This window comes from Triturus cristatus, chromosome 4_1, assembly GCF_964204655.1.
Source record: "Triturus cristatus chromosome 4_1, aTriCri1.1, whole genome shotgun sequence".
NCBI lineage: Eukaryota > Metazoa > Chordata > Amphibia > Caudata > Salamandridae > Triturus > Triturus cristatus.
In genome coordinates this window covers 560,660,175-560,679,897 of record NC_140585.1, presented here as the reverse complement: position 1 = coordinate 560,679,897, position 19,723 = coordinate 560,660,175, and the positions used below count along the sequence as shown (strand labels likewise).

Sequence of the window (19,723 nt, the reverse complement as noted above, 5' to 3'; positions counted from 1 at the left end):
AGATATTAACATGATCCAGCTACTCATTTCTGATCAGGAATTACAGCTTAAACGTTTTCCCAATGCTAGCTTATGAGAGGAGTAGGCCTCACAGTAGTAAAAAACAAAGTTAGCAGTTTGTCACTAGCAGGACATTAAAACTTAAAAGTGCATGTCCTACCTTTTAGTTACACAGTACCCTGGCCTTAGGGCTACCTAGGGCCTACCTTATGGGTGACTTATGTGTGATAAAAGGGGAGGTTAAGGCTTGACAAATAGTTTCAAATGCCAAGTTGAAGTGTCAGCAAACTGCACACACAGGCCCTGTGAAGGCAGGCTTAAGAAAGGTTTGAAAGGCTACTTGTGTTTGGCACAATCAGTGCTGCAGCCCACAAGTAGATTTTCAATTACAGGCCCTGGGTACATGGTATACCTCTTTAGAAGGAACGTACTGGTAAACTAAATATGCCAATCAGGGGTCAACCAAATATACTATGTTTAGAGGAGAGAGCACATGCACTTTAGCACTGGTAAGCAGTGGTAAAGTGCTCAGTCCTAATGCCAACACAAAAAAGGAGGTCAGAAAGAGAGGAGGAGGAAAGGAAAACATTTGGGGTGACCCTTCAGAGAGGGCCATTTTCCAACAATGTGATTCTGACGTGGTGAGTGAAAAATAGAACACACGCAGTTCACATTAATCAGCTGCTGCGGTTGCTCTCCAGGTTCCCAACAGGAATTCTTGAGAGGCCATAAACCATACATCTACATACTGAGCAGAATAAAGGAGACAAGACCATGTCCATAGTATCATGGGAGATCATTGAGGTTGAGGGCAGAGAGTCCAGGGATGCTGGGTTTCAAGTCATCCCTAAGACAAGTTGCATTTTAAAATGACTTTGTGATGAGTTAAAGTATCCAATCAAAAAGCTAATGAGGGACAAGAATGGGACTTGCAAGGATCAACCGTATTGGAGCGATCCACAATTACAAAGTTATTACATAGCAATAGTTTACAGGAGCGACCCATGCAGGTAAGAGCAGTGGGCGGGGTTGAGGGGAGTCGACAGACAACGAAAAAGGAAAATTAAATACAATTAAAAAACACTTACCTTTAGCTCGCCGCATTGCCGACAGGTGCATCAACACATATTTTCTCTATTACGCGTGACTCAAGGAGGCATATGGTTTTGATGCAGACCATATGTACAATTGTTAGTAGATAGGGTTTTGCATCAAAACCCATCCATGGGTGGGTGCATGACAAAGTCTTTGTGCCACCCACGGAACACCCACTTGACACAAAGCAGTGACAGCATTGCTTTAAGTTACTTTGCCCAACTTTCCATCACAAGTAAATACCACCATAATGCTTTTTGTCGGGTGTGAGTTACAAAACTAACGCACACCTGGTGCCAAGTGGGAGTAAATCTGTGGCATTTTTACAGATGTGTTCTGATGTTAGAACACATTCTTGATAAGGTTATTACATCATTACTCAGTTATAATGATTTATTACAAGTGAACAGTGATATCATGTCTTCGCATTATGATTTCCCTCCTGCTTGTGCTCCTTGACTATTATACTGATACTTGCCTTGTAGCCTCATGCCTCTATGCCCTTACAGAACTCCTCAGGGACATGTAGAAGCCACTTTATTTACACCTTGGGTATATTATCCCATACACATTTGAACCTTTTTAAGCTTGGTTAATTCTGTCGACGTTCATTCACTGTTTATATACAAGCTAGATTTTCTGGCTCATTTGGAAATCACAACACATCCATAACTGCAAAGAGATTTAGCTGGTTTAGTCGGACTTTTACTCGAATTATTGCATGCATAATGGGAACCACCTTACAATGGTGAGAGATACTTTACATAGGATCGTCCCATTTAACAATGGTAACCTGACATACTGTCCCCAATTAACAAAGAATTTTCACAATATAAGTCTGACTTCTGATGGGAAAAGTTAGCATTTACATTTATAGAGTTTACACATTGTACTCAGAGCATGAAACAGGCTAATAAGATATGTCTCTGTGTGGTGTAGGCACTACATACAAAGGGCATTACTAGGGGAGTGCCCACAGACATTGAATGCAAATGAAGATATAATCACATAAGTGTCAACTTTATGGCTATGAACAAGCAATTTCCAATAATATTTCACTCTTAATTATCTTCCTAGCTATGCTACACCAGTCAGGTTCAATCGGAAATAATATGCCAGTGTGGCTAAGTGCATCAAAATCTGTACAAATCAAGTTGGGCTGTGTAACAGCTAAATTAATTTTAGTGAAGATGAATCATTCAATCAAAAATATAAAGGTAAATTCAATAAACTTCCTAAAGGTAGCTAAGCATACTGAATGCACAGCCTACAGAACACACATGTAATGTGAGGAAAAGAATGATAAGGCTGCATTCCTTGTGAATTACGTGGACTTGCACATCTAGGTAAAGTCTCTTACATACAACCGTGCACTGGAGTAGGCTATGCATTGCGAGTGTTCTTGACTCGAGCTAGTGTTAATCTTTCTGTCTTCCAATTTCTACAACCCAATATTCTCCAGTCATAGCTACTACTAATACATTGACATGTATTTAGTAATATCTTCTTGAGTCCACGAAAAACTATATATTACTTACTTCATTAAGCCAGAGAACAGGAAAAAGAAGAGGTGTCTTCAGTTTGGAGAAGAGGCTATATGGGACAAAATAGTAATACATTTAGAATTTGCAATAAAGAGGAGTTTGCAAACATTGTTTTTAAGTGCTTTTCTCTGCTGTATATTTTGCAATGTATTTAAGAGATGATCCTCCTCTACTTACATTCTATTTACATATTACTTATGAACAGTAATGTACATTGTTAGGGAGATTCACAGTCAGTCCCCCGCGTAGCTGCATTGCGTTGCGCGACAGGGAGGGAGCAGGGGAGTGCCATATCTTCAAAGACATGGCTCTCTCCTCCCCTCTCTCTTGCGCCGGAGCTGATTACAGTGTGTGTGCATGAGTCCAGCATAGGTTTTGTACAGGAAGGGTACCCTTCCTGTACAAAATACTATGCTCGACACAAGGAAAAGCTTTTCCCACTTTCTATGCGTGCTGCACAGTGCACCACGCATGCAAAGTCAGAAAAGGAAGGAGAAATTAAAGCATTTCTCCTCCCTTGTGCCTAGTTTAGAAGGACACAGTTTTCTCTTGCTAAACCCAATCTACTGTACTTGGTAAATTAGGTTTGGCGTGAGAAACCTTGGGTGGTTGCATGGGAATGCCCATGCACCACCCTTGGTACGCCCTCATGGCGCATTACTTTTACGTTATTTCCAGCGCTAAACAAGTTTGGCGCTGGAAAGGTAATTAGGAAAAAAAGATTTTGCGATATTTTGTGTCACTTTAGTGACGCAAACACGGCGTGATACGAAATCAAGCAATCTAGGTATTTTTTTTATAAAATCATCTTGGTAATGCTTAAGCAGTCTTTCTTTCATAGTCATTCTGAGGAAGCATCGGCTGCTTTTTATGTCAGGTGTTAGCCAAGACCCTTTGATTTTACTACAATAATATGTATTATATACATACTTAAAGGGCCTCTCAGCGCCTTCTCTATACCAGTTGGTCTGTTGCAGCGTCCTTCCCATTTTGCTTACGCCCACCACAGCTTATAGCATGCGGCATAGGGTCCGCCTTCCTAGGAGTGATCTCAACAGCGCACGGCCTTTCTTCTAAAGACCTATGCAGAATGCGAGAGGCTTGGAATTGGACCCGCTGCTCAACTGGGAGTCAATGGAGGTCCCTCAGGGCTGCTGTTGCAGACTGGTAAAGATCGCAACCATTTCTAAATGTTAGTGGCTCAAACCTGCCAGAATTTAATAAGGAGAAAAGGCCCAGTGTGCACCTAGAAATTCAGATTTATGTGCTGTGAGCGTCAAAATCCACTTTATTCCATAGAAAGTCAGAATAGGTGATAACGACCACAATTGACAAATTTGTAGCACTGTTGTGTTGGATTTTATTGGATGCATGAATTACCACATGTGGAACAGGCAGGAAATGCAGGCGCATTATTGTGTGTTGAATGCTGCTGTGTGCAACACTAAACAATACATTAGTACACACTTCATTTTCCTCTCATGTAAGGAAGGGCTGGGTTTCAGTATAACAAACATTAATTAAAAGGAGGATCCACCCCTTCCTGCCAGGGCACATTGCTGCTGTACGAGCAAAGAAGGTACCACTCTGAATTGTGAGAGGGGCCGCGCCTCCATGGGCATTGGGACGTTTACTTCTGATATTTGGTGCTGTTGCCTTTTTAGTGCGGCACTTGGTTCCCACATGGCTGGGGTTCTAAAGTGGGGCTCATAATGTCTGAAGACTCACCACAAAATAACTCCTTATTTTAAATGTAGAACATCTGTCAGAAAGTAGATTATTGCACTTTCATGGCATTAGGTATGGTGGCTGAAGATTTGCATTCCATAATAAATGACACGTGTGACAACTGCACATTGTATTCCATGCCATCTGCTGAATACTTCCAGTGTGGAACTCTCAGAGTCCCTTGTGGAAGTCTGAAAATGTTCTGTGTGCACAACAGTTAGACCCCCTGATTTAGTACAATGAACCGGAAGTAAGTGCAAGTGCTTCACAAATGCAAAGTCCTTCTGCCCTTGCCTTCCATCAGGAACCAAGTGTAAGGCACGTGCCAGACATTTTGTTCGGTTTCCATCAATCATGAGGGTGGAGGGACAGGGACAGCTTAGATCAATAGTCTCCACCTATGTGGGTGAAGTGAGAACAGTGCACAGGAGTAGCCTTTTATCGGCCTATTCTCTGGCAAGGATTTTTTCTATCAATACCACCAAATAAAGTTGTGCTCATGAAACAGTACAGCTATCCTCATGCAGTGTATATGCCTAGCTCTACGTGGCTGTGCAAGGCAGTCAGATATATGATCCCTGCCTGCTTAGCAAACGCATTTCCTTTTCCAGGTTAAACAGGCAAAAGGCAAGGAAGGGCAAGAGGAGTGCATATGTGAGTGCATCTCTGAATTAGGGACGCCGTGGCAAATGCACCACTAGCTACAGCCACTGGCCTGCTCTCTTCTACTTTTTCACAGGTCTGACATAGCATGCATCAGGATGCACAGTGTCATTTATTCAAACTCAGGTAGGTCTGGATTAGGCATTTTGAAGCCTATTCACAAAAGTAAATTTACACATTTGGATTAACTCATACATAAATGTAATACTGCAGCCAGTAGTAACTTTACACTTTTCTGCCATTCACCTTTTCTGAGAGTAAATTTGCTCGTAGGTGCAAACACACGTCTCCAGCCTCTGAAAACAAAAGCATGCTAGAACAGGATTTATGCGTTTAAAGTTGCTCCCAGTAACTTTTCAAATGTAGGCAGATGTCTCTGTTACCAGTGAAGAGATCTCTCTATGGTAAAGTATAGAATTTTTTTAAAAAGTTGAATAATTATTATAAAAGAAAATTAAAATATTTCCAAGCAATATAAAAATGTATATTAACATAAAATAATTCTTATTAGCCTAGAAATAATAATATAAATTGTAAACACATTAATCAGCAAATTAAATTTTTAATGCATAATTCTATAAATGAAATGTATTAATTGTTTTTTTTAAGTTTTTTTTTTTTTACATTTCCAGTTTAGCAAGTACAACAGTACATCATTGGCTATGTGTTGACCTAGTTGAAACTCTAGCATACTTGACAGCATAATACCCCAGATATTTAGTTTAGCCTCCCGCAGTCCCATCTCCCCATCACCGACTTCCTCCCTCAGCTTTTAAGACCCTCTTACGGCGTAGCCATAGGCATCGGTTCCAGAACCCTCTCAAGCATCTCTCCCCAGGTCTCCAAATCCTCCTCGATCCTTCATCTATGCAATATATAAAAACGTGTATAGTTACATGAGCCCATGTATAACAACTACACTAAAGAGAGAAATTGGTTTAGGGATGAGATTCAGCATTCTAAAACCATAATGGGTAAAAATATATGTTCTTATATGTTCCTGGTATGTACCAATCAAAGATTAAAACTACTTTTACTGCAATTAAAGCCAGGTGAGTAAGTCTTCTGTCGTGTTGAGCCCATACGGGCTCTTACTGTCTAATTAGGATGTATTTTGTTTCGAGTCGCCTTAAAAAAGCCTCCCTGTTTCCTCCTCTTCTTGGTGGAGGAACGCTATCTATTACATATATATTAAATGGTCTAAACTACTGGCATGGACCTCTTCAAAGTGGCGGGCCACCGGATAAGTCATATCTTTATTGGTGATGGCCCGCATGTGCTGGAGTATCCTCTTGTGGACCTGCAGTTTTGTGCTTCCCACATACCGCAGTCCACAAGAGCACTCCAGCACATACACGGTGACTTGCAGGTCAGAAATGTTTTTATGACCGTGGGTCTGTCCTTGAATGATGTTGAAAATGACGTTTTACTTTCACCATATTTACATGCCCTGCAAGATGCACAGCGAACAAAACCCTTACGGTTGGACAGCCAATTAGTGCTTGTTGTTACTACTGGACTACTACTGACTAAGTAATCACCCGTGCTCGGTGCCTTCCTATATGTGATTAGGGGAGTAGTTGGCATTTTATCCCGTATAATCGGATCATTTTGCACTAGGTGGCAATTGTTTTTAACAATTTTTTTCGCAGGCTGTCCTTCTGTCAATTATATGTGATAATTAGGCGAGGGCTGCTTTCTGTGGCTGAGCTATTTGCTCGTTTGATTTTACTGGCAGATGGTTTGAAAAGTAAATCTTCCCGTGTTTTGGTTCTGGTTTGACTTATTGCATCATTTATCGTCTTTTCTTTATACCCTCTTGCTAGGAAGCGAGATTTACATTTATTCTGTGCTGTTATTAGATTTGACTCGTTGCTGCATATTCTCTGAATTCTTAGCATTTCCCCATAGGGTATGCTAAGAATTGTATGCTTCGGATGAAAACTGCTTGAGTGCAGAATGGTATTCCCAGATGTTGGTTTGCGGTACAGGCGTGTTTCAAAAATGTTGTTTGAAACATACACTTCTACATCCAGGAAACAAATTGTGCTCTCACTAATGGAATGTGTGAGTTGGATATTAACATTGTTATTGTTTAAATTATTAATTAATTGTTCTGCACTCTGTTTCTCCCCCGCCAGACCACAAATAAATCGTCGATGAACCTGACCCATCTGATTACATTGTTGGACAATATCTCAGCATACGTGATTTTTACGACCATCTCCTCCCACCATCCCATATGGAGGCAGGCGTAGCTGGGCGAAAAGCTTGCGCCCATTGCTACGCCCCTCACCTGATGGTAGACCTGTTGTTGGAATAAGAAGTAGTTGTTATATGAACAAAACTTAGTTAGATCAATTAGCATTTTGTTATGGGTATGGAATTCAATGGGTCTCTTTCCTAGAAAATGTTCCAGAGCTCTCATCCCATCTTGGTGGTGTATAGACGTATATGGGTTACTGACATCCATGGAGATCAATAAATAATCTTATATATCATATATATATATATATATATATATATATATATATATATATTCACTGAAAAAACCATAGGTTTCACACATGTTATAGTTAGCGGAAATTTTACTGATAAAAAACCAATGAAATTCCCCCGTTATAGTTAGTGCAGGCAACTATAACTCACGCGACCGCAATCCTCTGCTGATGCTAATACTGTATTTAGACACTTATTTGCCCATGTCTTCTTCCATACATTTTTAGCTATACATATATTACAAATATTTTTTTTTCATAAAGACACATATGTCATCAGCAGAAGATTGCGGTCGCGTGAGTTATAGTTGCCTGCACTAACTATAACGGGGGAATTTCATTGGTTTTTTATCAGTAAAATTTCCGCTAACTATAACATGTGTGAAACCTATGGTTTTTTCAGTGAATTTGCAAGGTTTTTTAAATGCTAATTCCTAACTATAACGTGTGTGAAACCTATGGTTTTTTCAGTGAATTTGTACGGTTTTTTAAATGCTAAGTTACTTTACGCCATTCGTGGCGTGCGCGCCCACTTAACGCAGTTCGTTCCGTGCGCGCACGGTGCGCTTCGCGCACCGTGCGCGCACAGTGAGCACGCGGTGCGCTTCGCGCACCGCGCGCCCACTTTACGCAGTTAGTGCCGTGCACGCACGGTGGGCACGCGGTGCGATGACAAAGCAAGAAAGCACGTCAACAAATCTGTTTCTGCTTTGAAGGGAACAGAGTCTTCCTCTTGAACCTTAGACTCTGCATCGGTACTTACTTGTAGGTACCACTAAAAAATCATTTTTTAGAGCCCCCTAATATCTAAACACTTAAATCTGATTTTCATTTTTTTTTTTTTTTTTTTTCCTACCGTACGCTTACCGTAAGCTTACCGTACGCGTACCCCGTGATTTTTTTTAAAATCAATAAATGTTTTCTTTGTACTTTTCTGTCCTTCTTTGACCCCCTTACAAATGTTAGGGGGTCTGTAACTCTCCTCATTGCCCCCTTTCCTTGTTTTCACTCTTTTTTTTCAGAGTGAAATACACAAAATGGCGGCCGCCGCTTCCTGGTTTCGGCCGATTCGAATGTTTACTAAGATCTAAGAGCCAATCAGAATCGCGCTCGCGCACGCCACCGTACGCTTACCGTAAGTGTACGGTAAGCGTACCGTAAGCGGGCTCAGATATATATATTGATTTAAAGGCTATTTTCTCAGAATCTACTGAACAGATTTACACCAAACCTACAAAAGGCACTTCCTTGACCTAGGGACTACCTCTCTGCCAAATTTTGAGTAATTCTGTTCAGCCGTTCGGGCTGTAGCTCGTTCTAAAGGTCCTATGGAAAAATGCATGGGAAAAACGCGTTTTGGGACCCCCCTTTTATCTCAGCCCCCGCTTGACGGATCCCCCCGAGACTTTCAGGGTAGGAGCGGAGCGTAGCGCCCCACCTATTTTGAGAAATTCGCGAGGATTCGTCGACCGGCGCCAAAGTTATTCAAAATAGAATGTTGAGGTTTTCCTATGGAAACGTGGTCCTAACTATAACTACCTACTGGCGACCGCCAGTAGGTAATATATATATATATATATATATATATATATATATATATATATATATATATATATATATATAATAATAATAATAATACTGATATTTGTAAAGCGCGAACAGCTACCTCATATATATATATAAAGAGAGAGCGAGAGAGAGAGAGGAGAGAGAGAGGTAGATAGATAGATATAGATATATAATATATATATTTTCTTTTTTTTCAAGCAAATAGGTTATTTCTAAAGCGCTCTCCTGTGGGTGCTGGCAATGGGCTGAACCTTAGAGCCCACAATTGCAATTATGTCCAAAAGATGCCGCACTCAGTGTAATCCTTTTAATTCTTTATTTGGTTGACAACACTGCTACACCAATGCGTTTCGACCTCACTGGGTCTTTTTCACGGTAGGTGAGTCTTTTTTCACACATGCTATATATACCCTTCCCCATCTCCAGCCCATTATGCGGCATGATGGATGTTGTACACCCCTTCATCCACCATAAAAGGCCACCAATATTATGTTGTATCAAACGCTTCTGACACCTTGAGCGTAACAAGTTAATTTGCTTATCTCCCAGATCATTTTAGAAAGTTGCCATTTACTTATTTTAGCCATTTGGTGCCTGTGCCTTGTCTCTATTCAATCTGGGTTTTATGACAGCTGGGCTTTGTGTATTCCCACGAGACAGCCACACATAAAGGGAGCTTGATTGAATCTTGATGGGCCAGCCTGGGAGATGGGAAGGAGGAGCTGGGCACAGCCTCACACTTACACCTGAATGGGCTGTGTCCTGTCCACACACAAAGGGCTGCATACCCCCGCCCCTGTAGTGAGTCTGGAGCCAGGGTAGGAAGGTAAGACTTCTGTGCACTTCAAAACTTTCTTTGAAGTTTCCTCCACTTCAAAAGCAGAACTGGGTATAAATACTGCACCTCTGACATCATGACTCTAGTACACTTCGGGACCTGTGATCACTCTGCCAGGAAGAAGAACAGATTTGCTGGAAGGACTGCTACTCTGCTGGACTGCTGTTTTGTTGGACTCTTGCCTTGCTGAGCAACTCTATTATTCTCCTGCCTGGGTGAGAAGGACTGGGCCTGCATCTCTTCAACTCAGAGTGACTCCAAGCGCTTGCTGGCTTGCCTCCTGATTGAAGTCTCAGGGATACAAAATACTTCAAACTACCTGCATCTGGACTCTGCAAGCTGTGAGTCTGCCCTGCCAAGTGGTGCCACCCTATCCTGGATCCTTGTAAGTGAGGTCTAAGGTGCTTTTTCTAGCCAACCCATGCATCCTCATCAAAATCAGCGCATCTTCACCTTTGCGTGAGTCTGAACTGATGCATCCTCGTCAAAGCGTGGAACGAAGCCGGTGCATTGCACTCGGAACTAGGGATGGGTGGAGCTCACGGTGTTGGACTACATTGAATTTCACATAGCTGCATAAAAACTCAGTGGAACTCTGCAGAATTCCGCTGGTGGGCGGAGTTGCTCCACTCACCCACCCCTAGTCTCTGTGCACCCTCCACGTACTTTCTACACCCTCCAGATACTGTATCTGCACACCCTCCAGTCATTGTCTCTGCACCCTCCAGTCACTGTCTCTGCATCCTCCATTCACTGAGTTTGCACCCTCCAGTCACTGCGTGTGTTCCCCTATTCTATCCCACACACTACCTGAGATCCCTAAAACCACTAGCCATCCTCTACTAGCTACTGTTAGCGAACTCTAGCTCCTGCCACTGTTCATTCTCGCACAGCCATTGCCCATGTACCATCTGGCATACCAAACACTACATGTGCTTGCTCCAGGCACTAATTGTCCCTGTGTCGCAGTTGTGCCCCCAGCTGAGCTCTCCTGCTGTCTGAGGCACCTGGGGTTCCATATCGTCTTCGCCTGAGCTCTTACCGAGGACATGGTTGTGTTTTTGAAGTCACTGCCTGTTCTCTCAGCATCTCTGCTCCCGGGGACTGCCTGCATTGCCCATGTACTCATAGCCCATTAAATATGCTCACTTCGCCTTTGCCAAGGTCGCTACTTGTGGTCCTCGTGAGCTGCCCAGTGACTGACTGTGCTCTGTTTAGAGGAGCTCCGTCAGTCAATGCTGTCCAGTTACTGGATATATTGTCACCAAGTTACAGTAGGCACACCTGGGCCTGCCCCATACATTATGATGACGATTACCTGAGCTTAGAGCCCTTCCCCAGAGTGCTGCTCATAGGACCTCCACTCCTCACAGGGATGCCCACCCCTCCTGGTTACTGAGCCACCTGCCCCTAGGGGGTGTTCAGTCTCAGCAGGAAGCCCGTGTTCTTCCTGCAAGGTGTGTATGTCCTTTTCTTCCACGGGGCAGCAAGTCGCCAACAGAGATGTCCAGGTGTTGAAGCCTCAGAGGTGTTCCCTCTTGGTACAGGAGTTGGTGTTATCAGCTTCCAGGTGTGATTGGGGCTCTGAGAAGCAAGAACCCCTTGGGGTGTCCAGTACTGTTAGCTCCCAGTGACCTTGATGCGGGGTGCTCTGCGGTACCTCCGGCGTCGGAAGCTCTGGAGCTGTTCCAGGGGGCCCCTGTTGCTGGGTAGTCCGAATGAGGGTATGGCTTTAAACTCAGTGGTTGGCCTCGGTGCTGCAGGTGTTTTCAGTGCTCCCCAGGTTGTGGGCTCCTCAGGTCCACAAGTTGTGTGCTCTGGGGGTGTTGCGCCCGCAGCGCACTCCACAGGTTTGCAGTGCTGCAGGTGTTTTCCGTGCTCTTTGGGTTGTGCGTTCCTCGGGTCCCACTCACAGTGCACGAGGTCCAGGGGTGTTTCACCTGCCGTGCACTTCTGAGGTCTGTTGCAGATCACTCCTCGGGTCACACAGTGCAGAAGATCCGTGGTTATTGCGTATGCTGCTGCGCTCCTCAGGTCTGGAGTGGTGCAGGTGCTGGGTGTTGCCGCTACACTAGGTCCTGCCCTACTGTCAAGGTGTGCTGTGGTGGCACAGGTCCTGGGCTGTTGCTGGGGCCGGGTAATCCACCTGCTGGTGGAAGTGTTCTTAGCACTGGGAGTTGCCACTGTTGCAGGTCCTGAGCACTCTTGGCGTGCTGTGGATGCACCTGGTCCCAGGCTGGCCCTGGGTGCTTCTGGTGCTCTGTTCTCACGGGGTGCTGTCCATTCACCAAGGTGCTGCAACGCACTGCCACTCAGAGCTCGCACTGCTCTGAACTTGTGACAGCTTTGGCCCCCCACCATCTCCACCCATGATGCCATAGCTTGGAGCTGCCTCTGTGGCCGGGGCTAAGAGCACGCTCCTAAAGGGTCCACATGAGGCACCAAGGGGCATATTATCAAACACGGCGTTAAAATTATCGCCGCTCTAGCGGCAGAAAACTGCAGCTAAAGCGGCGATAATTTTAACGCCGTTTCTTGATAATATGCCCCTAAGACATCTAGACCCCGCCACTCCTTGAGCTCCGGGATAAGAGGACGCAAGCAGACTAGCTCCCGAACACCCCTGCCCATGTATTTCCAGAGCTGTAATACAAAGCAAGGAAAACATGCGTACCTTTAACCCTTGCACCACATCTTCGCAGCATGCTGCCCTGTGGGCTATCTGCAAGGACTGGATTCCGTAACAAACTGTAATTTAAACAAGCATTGGCATAGCCAATAGGTCTCGCTTTTGGGACCTTATAAGTATTTAGTTATGCAGCACAATATCCTTGGTGCAACAACATTAACTTTTGCATGGCTAAACACTTATAAGGCCCCAAAGGCGAGACCTGATGGCGATATGTGACTGAGAAGAACTGCCATCGATGCAGCCATCAGCGCTACGAAGGGAGAGTTACGCCCCCAGGCAGTGCTTTACCAATTAAATAAATGCAAATACGTAACTAGATACACGCATAAAAACGCATGTGGAAGTTTATGACAATTGCTTCAACTGAGGCGATACAAGACACAACCTCACACAGTGGATGGTGGCTTCAATGAATGGCCTAGCTCTATGAGTACCTGGAGATATGGCGCTTCCTTGCACATGTAATGGGCACGGATAGTGTCCATGGCTTACATACTTAAGACTTCCCACTCTGAAATGTAAAACAATATATAATAGATGTGCGTTGGCAGTTAATTATACTGACTTACTAAAGTTTGTCATTCTTCTGCATGCCATGACATTTATCCTCCTGCAAGGCAGACACAAGTTCGCTTTGTTTACTTTGGCAGTTCAATTTATTTCGGTTTACAGAGCAAGTATTGTCACAATAGCAATTATTCGGGACCCTTCTGTTGCGATCACTTACATCGCACTTGGGGAATACCGTTCTTTTTAAAGGCATTTTTTTTTTTGCGGTTATATTTGAATCCCCTTGTTGTGGTACTCAGTCACCTGGCAGTTCAAAGCCTCGACTTCTCTGTTTACAAATTCAGAAGCCAATCACATTGGCTATTTTAAGCGGCATCAGGGAATCCCTCAAATGAAGGTCCCCCGTGGTCCGAAGGCCTCCCTCTGAAAGATAGCGGCACAGTAGCACGCGTGATGTAGAACAAACCTGTAAACCCCAGGATGGCTGTTCCTAGTAAACGAGTCTTTGTTTCCATAGTGCAGAGCGTCTCAAATGTTCCTGCTCGGTCCGTGCATGGAAACAGGAACGAAAGATGCTTATAGCTCGTGGCCTCATCGCCAGGCCAATATTTAGTGACGAAAAACTCATTTTTATGACTGATCCTATTGTTTGGTGAATGCGCCTTACAGAAATACATTCAACAGGTGCAATCACTCTCAGGCACGAGTCCATGGGAGCTCTACATATGCAAACGCATGACTAAGTTTCCCGAAATTCCAGTGGCTAGGTTTTTTTAAAACATGCATAGTCAAAGGACCTTATTGCAAACCTTGACTAATGTAAATGTCCTTCATGTGTCCCAGGTGCATTGCTTTCCTGTATATTGTTTGCCCTTTCAGTTCAATAGCACCTTTATTAACCAAGGCAGCCATGTTGTCCCTCGGGAATTCCAAGCCTCGTTATTAGTAATGTTAATGGGAACCTACAGAAGTGCGACACGACACTTCTTTGGGTCTGGTCTCAGATGGAGGTGCCCGGATAACCTCGAGGATGTAGAGAGAGTATACGGTTCTTGTTACTCTGGTAAGTGCCTGGTGTATGGCGTGAAGCATTCAGAATAGTGCAGAAACAACCCTACTGCGCCAAACACGGCGCTGCACTTTTCAGACCAAGACACCGCGCACCTCCCGTGACAAGCGGGACTTGTTACAGGCGCGCGGAAGGTTCTTCTAATTACTGGTGGTTCATTTGCGCAGAATGCACGTTTCATAATTGTGTGTTTTGTGATATTTAGTACATACACAAACACATGCATGTGTGGAAAGCTTACGTCATAGAATAAGGAATGGCTAAATCGTTCTTCCTGGAGGCGTTAGATTTTAGAAGTAAACAGCTGATTAGATGATTGGGTTACAGCTTTGCTTGTGGTGTTTGGACAGTTGATGCGCAGAAAATTGTAATATGAATAGCATTGTTACAACCTCAGCTGGACTCAAGCAGCTATTGATTGCAGTGGTTTCTATCTTGGCTTCGATATTTCATTCTGAGACGGCGCAACGAGTATTGCGGTAATGAATCAACAGCGTTCCAGGCTATCAGAGTTGGGTATTTTCATGGAAAATGTATTTTCCTAAGCAGCAACAAAACAAGCTTTGGCAACGCGGCCGCGGTCGCGAAAGTGAAAGTGATCGCGATTGGAAAGACACATGGGGCTGCGCGCGTGCACGTTCACGTGCACTGAAGCTTTAGGCCACGGCAGCACTTTGAAAAGCCTGTATACAAAATGTCTCGGCCAGATCAGCGCAAGCGCTGGATCAGGCGAGACCTAAAAAGGTCTGCCCTGCTGATAAGACTCAGTGTTAGAAAGGCGGCAAATGTCGTGCTTTGCAAATAAAAACAGCCTTGCAGTGCTATGAACTTTTGGAAAGTATGATCACCACACCATTGTTGACTGAGTTGCTATAAAGTTTAAGGGTGGGGGAAAACTCTGCTACGGGTGGAATCAGAATTTTTTACTGAAATCCGCGCTCTGAGTGGAGTGCGAGTTACCAAAAGTTTGCAAAATCTGTCCACGGAGAGGAGTTAACCACCCAACCCTAATCGGAGCCAGCACAGCGCCTTCAGAATCAATGCATCTTCTGCTGCTGGAGCAGTAGCTGCGCAACGCATTCAGAATCAGTGCATCCCACCTCGGGAACGACGTATCGCCGTCATTGTGGGGAGAATTTAGATGCATGTCACCTACTGTGTGGCGCAACACCGATGCATCGTTTCGGCTGTGCCACTCATCTTGTTCAACGTCGACGTAAACCAAGATTGAGGTACTGTTGTTCAGCTGGCCAAAGTGGGTCTCTGTATCCGCTCTATCGCTCTATTGCTTCAAAGCACTATTCTACAGTTTATTCTTTGAAAATTCACATCTCAACTTCTACTTGTTATATTTTTGTCATTTTGGTCTTGTTTTATTTATACATTTATTCTATGCACTTCTAACCTGATGTGGAGTCTTTTGTGGTGTTTTGACTGTGTTGCTATTTGAAATGTTGCACAAATACTTTACACATTGCCTCTTAAGTTAACCCTGTCTGATCTGTGCCAGGCTACCAGTGGGTGAGCACCAGATAATTAATAGTGTGTTGTGACTTACCCTGACTAAGATTGTGGTTCCTACTTGGCCAGGGTACATACCTTAGCCAACCAGAAACCCAAACTATAAAATCACTTCAACTTTAATTTTTTTGAGTCCGTTTCGGGGATTTTTGTAATGTAAATCTTTTTTTATTACTATGCATAAAGTCAGCCCCATGTCATGCACTGCCACCAGGCCCCGCATCCAGCCCCTCTCAGACAAGAAACCTCATGCCATGCATGGCCAAAGGCATGTGCAGCATGTGGTTGGTATCACAGTTCCTGGTCACACTCAGGCAGACTTCCTGACTTTTTCAAACAGTCAAAACACCAAACTATAAAAAGTGTGCCTATTGGCTTAATCAAGGTTTGAGCTATCAATATATACATATATGCAAAGCAGATCTATCTTACGTATCCAAAAATTACTAATAAATGTAATTAAATGTATATTTAAGTAACTCACATTATGCAATGTTTAATACTAGTGACAATTTTTTTAATAAAGTTTTAATTAAAAAAAATAAAACAGATTCTTTAAAAAAAAATAGTTCAGCCCACAAAATGCAAATCAAAAAAACAACCACAAGAAGGTCTTGCCCTCTGCCGAAGAAAACATAGCTCTAGCTAGGAGAGCTATAATCTGGTAAACTCTCCTTGGATCATGGATTTAATGACCAAGGAGATTTACAGTTTTTTGTATGTGGCTGGGGGGCTGCTGAACTCCATGCAGGCCCCCACAACATTTAAAAAAGGCTTGGTGGTGCCCCTCCCTATTCTCGGAGCACCACCTAGCTCAAGAAAATATGAACACAAAAGCCCTCGCAGGGCATTATGGTGCACTCCTAGAAGGAGCAGCGAATAATATATGAGAAGCTCCTGCCACTTAACTATTATTCATTTTTGGCTCCCAGTACCCATCCGAGCCATGGGGGATGGGGTCCCAGAGGCCATGATCAGCTCGGGAAGGGGGCCATGCGACCCCCTTTGAAAATAATGCTGGGGTATGGGATCCCCCGGACCATGATAGGCTTGGGGAGGGGGTGTCAAAGGCATCTCCCCTTTGATAATAATGCTGGGCCCGGGGGATGTGGTCCTTGGGGCCATGATCGGCTCAGGTAAAGGGTAACCATGCACTCCCCCTCAAATAATGTAATGTATTGACCCCTAGTCCCTGTTATTTGTAAATAAAAATGGAGGCAACTATTTTTTTTTCCTACGATCCCTTGGGAGTACTGCAGAGGATCAGCTGGGTGTCGTCAGCGTATGAGATGATGGTGAGATCGGCGATCGGGCTATGTGGGCGAGCAGTGCCATGTAGACGTTGAAAAGTGTCGGGTAGAGGGATGATCCATGGGGTACTCCGCAGATGATCTTGGAGGCTTTAGATCGGAATGGCGGGAGGGGGACACTAGGGGTTCTGCCGGAGAGGAAGGAGGTGGTCCATTCCAGGGCCTTGTCGTGGATCCCTGCGTTGTGGAGGCGTGTGCGTAGGGTGTGGTGGCAGACAGTGTCGAAGGCGGCTGAGAGGTCCAGGAGGATGAGGGCCGCGGTTTCTCCCTTGTCCAGCAGGGACCTGATGTCATCGGTGGCAGCGATGAGGGCAGTGTCGGTGCTGTGGTTGCTGCAGAACCCGGGCTGGGATGGGTCCAGGATGTTGTTCTCCTAGAGGTAGCGGGTTAGTTGACTGTTGACGATCTTCTCGATGACCTTCACCGGGAATGGGAGTAGGGAGATGGGCCAGAAGTTCTTGAGGTCTTTCGGGTCTGCCTTGAGTTTCTTGAGTAAGGCGTTGATCTCGTTGTGCTTCCAGCTCTCCGGAAAGGTGGTGGTTTTGAAGAAGAGGTTGATGATCTTGCGGAGGTGGGGTGCGATGGTGGAGCTTGCTTTGTTGAAGATGTGGTGCGGGCAGGGGTCTGACGGAGAGCCAGAGTGGATGGTGTTCATGAATTTGATTGTGTCGTCGTCGTTCACGTGGGACCAGGCGAGCAGGGTATTGGTGTGGATGGGGGTCGGCAGGTCTGAGGTGCCGGTGACTGTCGGGGGGCCTGGTTGTTGAAGCTGTCATGGAGGTCTGCGATCTTGCGATGGAAGAAGGTGGCTAAGGAATCACACAGGTCTTGCGATGGCAGGATCTAGTTGGTGTTGGAGCTGGGGTTGGAGAGTTCCTTCACGATGTTGAAGAGCTCTTTGCTGTTGTGTGCGTTGTTGTCGAGGCGTTCCTTAAAGGAGGTTCTTTAGGCGGTTCGGATGAGTTGATGGTGTCTGCAGATGGCGCTCTTGTAGGCTGCGTTGCTGTCCGGTGTCCGTTCGTGGTGCCACTTCTTCTCGAGCCTCCGGCAGGTCTGCTTGGATGCCTGGAGGTTGGCGGTAAACCAGGTGGCTTTTCTGTCGGTGCGACTGTTTGAGGGTTTCTTGATCGACGAGAGTGTTGGTGCAGTCGTCGATCCATTGCCTGAGGTTGCGGGCGGCATTGTCAGTGTCGCTGGGTTCGGTTGGTGGGTTTCGGGCAAGAGTGGTGATTAGCTGGTGTTCGGTGACTTTGCTCCAGCTGCAGCGGGGGGTCCGTTGTGTGTGGTGGTGTGTGGTGGGTTTCTGGAAGGTGAAGTGGATGCAGCGATGGTCGGTCCAGTGGAGTTCGGTGGTGTGGCTGAAGGTGATGTGGTTGCTTGCGGAGAAGATGGGGTCGAGCGTGTGACCGGCGGAGTGGGTGGGCGTTTTGACGAGCTGTTTGAGTCCGAGGATGGCGAGGTTGTCGATCAGGGTGGTGGAGTTGCTGTCGTTGGTGTTCTCGAGGTGGAAGTTCAGGTCTCCAAGGAGGATGTAGTCCGTGGACGTTAGGGTGTGCATGCTGACGAAGTCGGCGATGGAGTCACTGAACTGTGGCTGGGGTCCGGGGGATCTGTAGATGAGAGTTCCTCTGAGGGGGGTTTTGTGGTCGATGTGGATCTGGAAGTGCAGGTGTTCTGTGGTGCTGAGGGAGTCATCGGTGCTGGCCGAGATCCTGAGGCTGTTCCTGTGGATGATGGCGATTCCTCCTCATACTCCGTTGGTGCGGTCCCTGTGGGTGCTCTTGTAGCCGTCCGGGATGGCTATGGTGATGTCGGGTGCCGAGGTGGGGTTCATCCAGGTCTCAGTCAGGAAGGCGACGTCCGGGAGGATGTGTCGAGTAGATCCCAGAGCTCAATGGCTTACTTGCGGGTGGAGCGGGTGTTGAGTAGTATGCATCTGAGGTGGTTGCGTCCTGTCCCGGCAGGCGAGTTGGCGGCTCGGAGGATTGTGAAGTTGCAGCTCTGGCAGGAGAAGGGTCCTTGGGTGCACTTCGGGGTGGCCAGGAAGCAGGTGTGTGATCGGCCGGCACTGAGTACGTGGAGGGTGCTGGCGTCGTAGTGGCGGCGGTCGTCACGGTGTTTACGGGGGTCAGGGGGTCCGGCGCTGGGCGCGGTCCAGGTGCGGATGGGTGCAGACAGGCTTGCCTTTGGCGCGCCTTCAGGTAGTATCAGAGTATTAGTGGTGCTGTAGGGTGTTCCATATAAAGGTGTTGACCTCCACCTAAACTTGGGAACTATCCAGAAATCCCTGTTTCATTTTTTGCATAATTTATGTGCCACTCTAAGCCTAAAAGGGTATTTGCTTGATTTCTTCCTTAGTGCTCCCTTGTGTCTGGACAAAACTATAACTCCCTGAAATTCTCCAACTAAAGCAAAACACATATGTCAGGGGATGCTTTTATTCATTTCAGGTTGGCCTGGATGGTATTTTATGAATCCAAAGATATAATACTGAGCCTGGAGTGTCATTTTTAATCTCGGTGTGGATGGCACTTGCGAATCCTATGCTTTAAGACTTTGCTGTAAAATGGCAAAAGGCTTTGTCATTCTCTAGCTCGGAGTGGTTGGCACTGTGCTAATCCTATGCTTAAAAACTCTGCTAAAGAAACAGACATTTGAGGTAAACAGCTTCAGAGTGTCAGTAGTA

At 45.4% G+C, this 19,723-nt stretch overlaps 1 protein-coding gene across 1 annotated transcript in view; it reads right to left on the bottom strand.

The window, feature by feature from the left end:
* CD36 (CD36 molecule (CD36 blood group)) overlaps positions 1–19,723 on the bottom strand; it is a 468,975-nt gene that overhangs the window by 40,530 nt on the left and 408,722 nt on the right. Inside the window, exon 11 of the mRNA XM_085652881.1 lies at positions 2,634–2,688. Coding sequence (XP_085509007.1) covers positions 2,634–2,688 — 55 coding nt within the window. The remainder of the gene's footprint in view (positions 1–2,633; positions 2,689–19,723) is intronic.